The sequence below is a fragment of the Arachis ipaensis genome, chromosome B01 (genome assembly GCF_000816755.2).
Source record: "Arachis ipaensis cultivar K30076 chromosome B01, Araip1.1, whole genome shotgun sequence".
NCBI classification, from domain to species: Eukaryota; Viridiplantae; Streptophyta; class Magnoliopsida; order Fabales; family Fabaceae; genus Arachis; species Arachis ipaensis.
Genome location: NC_029785.2, coordinates 123,416,277 through 123,422,562, shown reverse-complemented (window position 1 = coordinate 123,422,562; position 6,286 = coordinate 123,416,277). Strand labels below are relative to the sequence as shown.

The following is a 6,286-nucleotide window of genomic DNA, read 5'->3' as shown; positions in this document are numbered from 1 at the left end:
CACTACAACAGATGCGGAGGATGCCGGTGGCAAATTTCCTGCGGTGTCACCAACAGCAGCAATTCAGGGTGGATAGCTGCGATCCCTTCCCAAATCAAACTACTGACGCCGAATCGCACTAATTTAGTGTCGAACCCACGAAGTCCGCCGCTAACCCCAATCCATCTAGTGATGATTTTACCCAAATTCAATTCAAAATACCAAAATCAAGAAACTGAGGACCCGCCAAGGGAGAGTGCAGAGCGCGCGAAACTCTTTCCTGCTCCACCGTGCCCCACTGTGTCACTGTGGAGTTGCGTGGCTGCCGATCCACCCTTCTCTCCCTCCCGTCGACCCTTCCCAGAATCAGATTTATAGCTTAGATTCTTCATCGAGCGAACACATAAGGGGCAGAGGCACGAAACACACCTCTGCGCGCAAATCCTTGCTGCCGTTCTCCTCCGGCCACCAGTACCACCTGCATTGCGCTTCTCGTTGCCGGTGGGTCTATTTCCGATCAGCTTCGCCGTTTACACTACTGGTATGTACAAAACCCCTCTTCATTAGTAAGGTTCTAGCTTGTTCTTCGTTTGTTATCTCTGTCTACCATACGTTTTTTTTCGCTTTAATTTTTTTAAAATTAACTGGTATCTGAAAGGGTATAGATCACAGATGTTAGAAATCTCTTTTAAAGATTAAAGCTGATCACTTGTAAAGGAGCATGAAAACTAATCATCAAAACTAAAATACAGAGTGATTAGAAATATGAGAATTTATATGAATAAATAAAGATAGAAGAATTATTTCTTGGATATGGTTTGGTCTACACAACTTTCTGTTGTCTTATTCAAGTTTCTTAACAGTTCTTTGTGCATTGACTCCAACACAAGAAAAACACCCATTCAGGTACACTTGAAAAGTGTAGCCAAAAGTGAAAAAAAAATGATGTCTTAGGCTATGGCTACGCTTTTTGGACTACAACTACGCTTTTTGAGGTTATTCCTATTCGGCCGTTGCCTATTCTCAAAGGCTACGCTTTTCTGCACCAAGGGCTACGCTTTTGGCGTTTGGAAATAGGGTACGCTTTTCAAGTGATGCTGTCCAGGACCAAAGGCTATGCTTTTCAGCTTCCATTTTTGCCAGAATAGGCTATGCTTTTCAACGCTACTGCATCACCTGTAAAGGGTAGCCACATTTTATACCATGGTTACTTTTTATAAGTGTAGCCTTAGCTCCCTTATTTTTTTTTTGTATACTATAGCTACTGTATATAAGTGTAGCCTTAGGTCTCGTTTTTGTTTTCTGTATATATATATAATAATGGTTAATATGATTACATGTATAATAATTCTGCATTTTTATTTAAATGAGTTGAATATTATAAAATAAAAATAAATACATAATTATACTAAATAATTTTTTTAAATAATAAAAATTATCTCTAACCAAAATATATTTATAATAATGATCCAAAAGTACTAGAATGAAGTTAATTGTAAAAATTCATACATCTCACACTAAAGTAAGCATAGCCATATCAAAATAACCATAATATCACTTAGAATTTACTATTAATACTCTACAAAAAAAAATATATCCTACATATATAAGTATCTTCTAATAAAAGTCATTAGTCAACCATACATGTAAAGATTCTAAACAGTACTCTATCTTAGCTAATAAACCACAATAATAATCAGCTTAATCTTCATTGCTTAATCTTCATTGTTACCCTGCATAATTATATAGAAAAGTAGTTAGAAAAATATTCATAATGACATTCGTAATTATAAAAATTAAATGGAATTTTTGTTATATCAAGATTTTAGTATACAAAAATTATAAAAGTTTTTTTTGGATTTTACATGTATAAGCCTATTGCGCATTTCATCAAACAGCTCAAGTGCAAAATCACCCGAAGGAGCACACAATCAATAAGCTCATAAATCAAACCAGCAACATTATTAACAAAACGCGTAAGCTTCCTATCTCTATCTCAACATGCATATTTCTTACCATAAGAAAACAGATTAGCCAACATTCAAAAACAAAAACAAGGATCCAATAGTGAAAATTCCAAAAGCAAATTCACACAATAAAATAAAACAAATAAAAAAGCTACTAGAAAGCAAGCTAACTCTGACACTGACATTGTATCAAACACCTTGAAGGTGAGCAAAACTTGAAACGCATCAAACCCTCAATTACTAAGTTCCTTATATATATACATCTACTACTAAAAATTAGATTCTACATCTACTACTAAAAATTAGATATAGTATACAAAATTAGATTCTACATCTACTACTAAACCATAACCAGCAGAGTACTCATGGAATTTTTGATACCTCTGTAACCAACTACAACAGCACCTGAAACAGTTAAATTTAGGGACAAATTTAAGTGATTAAAAAGTTTAGACTCCTACTCTGGATGCCAGAAACAAAATATGATTAAAAGCTTGGTTTTGTGAAATACCTATTAGGGAGACGAAGAACTTCGATCGACACAACTCAAAACAGAAGAGCAATAACAATTGCCAATGCGCCAACATGTACTTGTAGTAAATTATTAAGGCATAAAAGAACCATACACATACAACATCAGTATTTCAGTGCAGCAAGAACGTTTGAGAAACAAAAGATAAGAATTTAAAGTTTCTAACTAGCATGCATGGTGAGATTAAAAAACAGTAATGTTATTCTGTTAAAATCAAAAGCAACATTTCACAAGATTTTCCCACTTGAGCTTGCAATGAAGGGAACACGTAGACATAGTAAACCAAGAAAGCATATACAAAAAAAAATAACATGGTCACGGCAAGAGAGGTGAATTCAAGGAATTATGCATTATCCTGTTTCATTAAAACCATGAAAATCTGGTGTTTCTTTCTTCCATTTCCTTTAACACAATCCTGATTTGTCCCTATAGCACTGTTCATGCACTAATTAACCAGACTTTCACACTTAAATTAGATATAGGGACAAATTCATATGTACTAAGTGCACAAAATAAGAGATACAACAATCAGAATTGCACAAACAAATTTCAGCCATAGCAATACAACTTCGGTGCAACACCATATAATTTCCAGCCATAGCAATTAATGTAAATGCAAGCAAAAACCTATGGAACAAGGAACAGATAAGGACATACCACATCTAAGTTCGGAAAATGAGTTGATCCATGGCCGCTATTCGTATCAATCGGAGACTGTTGAGCGTCTTGTAATAAAGCTTCTAGTTCTTATGGCCTCATTCTAGGTTCCGATCGCTGCAGTATTAACTTGACCATATTTCGCAACCCATGAATTTCTTCCTCTTGTTTTTGTTGTTTGGCCTCCATGTGTCCAAGTTTATCCTTCAGACTGGACACTTCCTCTTTGTGCTGATTCTTGATTTCATTAATTTCAGCATGTTTTTTTAAATCACTTTTTGTCACAGATCTTCCATACAACCTTACCCGACCTGGTTGTTCTTTCCCAAATAAGGTCTCAAATGCTTCCTCTTCTGTTTTACCAGCAGCTTGGCGGTGTTGGAAGTCTTCCTGCATAGAAGAAACATTTAAAATTGAATTAGTTACCATATCCTAAATTTGAAATGTAATTATGAATGATTCAATGAACTCTTACAATAGCAGTCTGTGTTTCCTCATCCACTTCTTTCCTCTTCCGACTTGTTCGGGTAGCAATGAACATCTCAAACCTTTTTGGTTCCTCGTTTGTTTCCTTTGTCGCTCGCTGCAAAACAAGATATTACTTTAGTTTCTTCCTTCAATTTATACTAATATAAATCCCAATAAATATAATTTTTCTCTTTCATATTAAAGAATTTTACCAGAGCCACTCGTACTCTTCCGAAATTGATTGGCTCCATGCGATGTGGAAACTTCTGTTTTTCCTTGTATTGTTTGTTTCTTTGGCTTATTGACTGGAAGTGAATAAAAAGTTAGCATACAATTACTAACACGTGCAGCATAATGAGTTAGGGAAATCTACTAGCATGGTTGCATTATTAAGCTGACTGAAAAATATGTCACATTCTCTCGTTAAATAATCATGGGTTTTGGTCCAAATGCAGGTTTAAATCAAGTATCACAAATGCAGGTTCATTGCGCCTGAAGTCAAGCCCAAAGGAAGACTACTGTATGCAACTAAAGAGATTTTTATTTTCTAACAACCCCTGAATTATTATTAAGCAATTATTATCACTAGGTCTATTCAATATAATTATTTTGCTGTTGCACTAAAGCACTATTTAAATTTCATTTATACTATCACATGTTAGAAATAAAGCGTACACATGAAAATTCAACATATATAGTCTTTTACCTGGATTAGAAGATGACTCCAATAATAGATCAATTTTATGAATTGACTTTCTGGTACTTGTGGGGGTCGATTCTTCACCATATCTTCAATAGTATCATAGGGAACAAAGTGCTTCTGCTTAATCTTTCCTTTGAACCGCTTCCAAGCATCTCAAATCGCTTGCATTACCCACTTTATCCACTGTCTGGGAGGATAAACTTGGTCTACATGATTATAAGTAATTGCTATATGCTCTTGTGCTGAATAAAAAAATCGAAGTCAATAATTACCGAGTGTCTTATGTTAACATAGTCCCACATGAACTTCTTAGATTTAGGAGAAACCGCATGCCAACTAGTGTACAAAAGACTAACGAATCTTTTATTTCTACCAATAGTGCCAACAAAACTAGTTAAATTAGAAACACTTTGGTCAGTTGGTCCTACGGGCTGTCCAATATCAAAAGTGACTTCTTCCCGCTGTTCCATAGTCCTTGCATAAATCTCTTTGCAAGTTATTTTTCCACGAATTTTCTTCTTCTTTGGCTCTCCTAGTTTCATTCATTAGGAAAGAGATTAAGGACTAATTAGTGATGCCAATTGAAAAAAGAAGCATTACAATTTACAAGAGAAGATAGAAAAATAGCAAAACAGTACCTTCTTCATCATCAATGTCCTCCATCACATGTTGATAATAGTCTTCATCAAGTGCCATGCTTTCTTTCCCGTCCTCACTTAGTTCAGTGCTTGGTCCTTCAATTTCCATGTCTATCCCATTTTCCTTTAAGAATTTGTCAATTGTTGTAGCCTTTACTCCTGGCATCCTCTTACCCTTTGTTGATATTCTTTGCTCCAACATTGCACTTTTATTTTGTGGGGTAGTTTCAGGAGTAGGCAAAGTTGTGTCATCTTCCCTGTTTCAGTCTCTTCATCTGTGAGTTGAATATTTTGCTACTGCCCTTGGTTGATTGTGAGTTGAGTAGAACTTGGACAACTCCGTTCTTGGCTTACACTTGTTGGCACGTTGCCGTTCCTTTTACGAATTGCTTTGAGCTTTCTTGTAAGTTCATCTGCCTCCATGTTTGTAGGCTTAGACTTCTTCAAGCCTTGTGTTGATTTTCTACCCTGTACTCCATTCTTGATTTTCTCAGCAGTAGGCACAGTCAATAGCTCCTTTCTTTTTTTATTTTTTGGCTGTTGCAAAGGAATGTTTGGCTGTACTTCCAAGGTGGTAGGCGTGAAATTAGTCCTTTTGCTAATAGAATCAAATGTGCTTTGAAAATGACTAAAATCCAGCTTCTTTTACATGGATTTCTTCTATCCTTTGGTTGCACGCATCTCCATTTGACTTTCTGGTTCATCCATCCTTCGCTCAGATTTCTCCTTGTCATTAGCAGCTGCAGCTTCCATTTCATATTTCTTGCATTCAATTACAATCCTTTGTCTCTTAACCTCAAATTGTCTAAGCAAATTATTACTTGATGTAGTTTTAAGATCAATAAATTCCTTATTCCTACATAAATAAATTAGTTAAGTAGAGTCAATATACCCATCAAAATCAATATAAGAAAAATGTAAGAGACTGACAAATTAACAAAAAAATAAGTATTACTTACAAATAAAAAGGTGAAAAAGAAAACTTAAGTATACATATATACATATTAAGCAATAAATTGCTTAGGATGACTCATCAGAATCAGAATCAGAATCTCCAATGAAGTCTGCCTCATATTCTTGGGCAGAAGTCACTTGGGGAACCGTTTCAATAACCGTGGGTCGTAACTCAGTCCTCTCCAGAATAAGTTCACCATCATCAGCTGGTATGGCAGGGCTCGTTATACGCTCGTGTTGTTCACTATAGTGTGTTTGACGGGCCTTGGACTCAGATTCGTTGCTTGTTTTAAATAAGTCTCTTGGGACAGTTTTCATAACATAATGTTTGTTATGTTCATATGGATCTTGCACATAAAAACACTGATGTGCTTGAGATGCTAGTATG

At 35.5% G+C, this 6,286-nt stretch overlaps 1 protein-coding gene across 3 annotated transcripts; it reads right to left on the bottom strand.

Annotated features, from left to right (window-relative positions):
- Positions 1,498-5,775, bottom strand: LOC107619505. Of its 3 annotated transcripts, XR_002347492.1 has the most exons (7): positions 4,945-5,533; positions 4,579-4,838; positions 4,310-4,512; positions 3,816-3,900; positions 3,611-3,718; positions 3,136-3,521; positions 1,498-1,712 (listed from the first exon to the last, which is right to left on the bottom strand). XR_002347492.1 is itself a non-coding variant. In XM_021103013.1 (3 exons), the coding sequence occupies exons 1-3, from the start codon at positions 5,144-5,146 to the stop codon at positions 4,483-4,485; spliced, it is 492 nt and encodes a 163-aa protein (XP_020958672.1). In that variant the 5' UTR covers positions 5,147-5,775; the 3' UTR covers positions 4,065-4,482. The 3 variants fall into 3 exon arrangements, 2 of the variants coding, with proteins under 2 accessions (XP_020958672.1, XP_016177286.1); XM_021103013.1 differs by lacking the exons at positions 1,498-1,712; positions 3,136-3,521; positions 3,611-3,718; positions 3,816-3,900 and having other exon boundaries at positions 4,065-4,512; positions 4,945-5,775; XM_016321800.2 differs by lacking the exons at positions 1,498-1,712; positions 3,136-3,521; positions 3,611-3,718; positions 3,816-3,900 and having other exon boundaries at positions 4,065-4,512; positions 4,591-4,838; positions 4,945-5,526.

Coding starts and splice junctions, on each gene's coding strand:
- LOC107619505 (XM_021103013.1), bottom strand. CDS start 5,146: ATGTTGGAGCAAAGAATATCAACAAAGGGTAAGAGGATGCCAGGAGTA. Junction 4,839..4,944: donor GGACATTGATGATGAAGAAG/GTACTGTTTTGC, acceptor GAATGAAACTAG/GAGAGCCAAAGAAGAAGAAA. Junction 4,513..4,578: donor ATGTTAACATAAGACACTCG/GTAATTATTGAC, acceptor ATAATCATGTAG/ACCAAGTTTATCCTCCCAGA.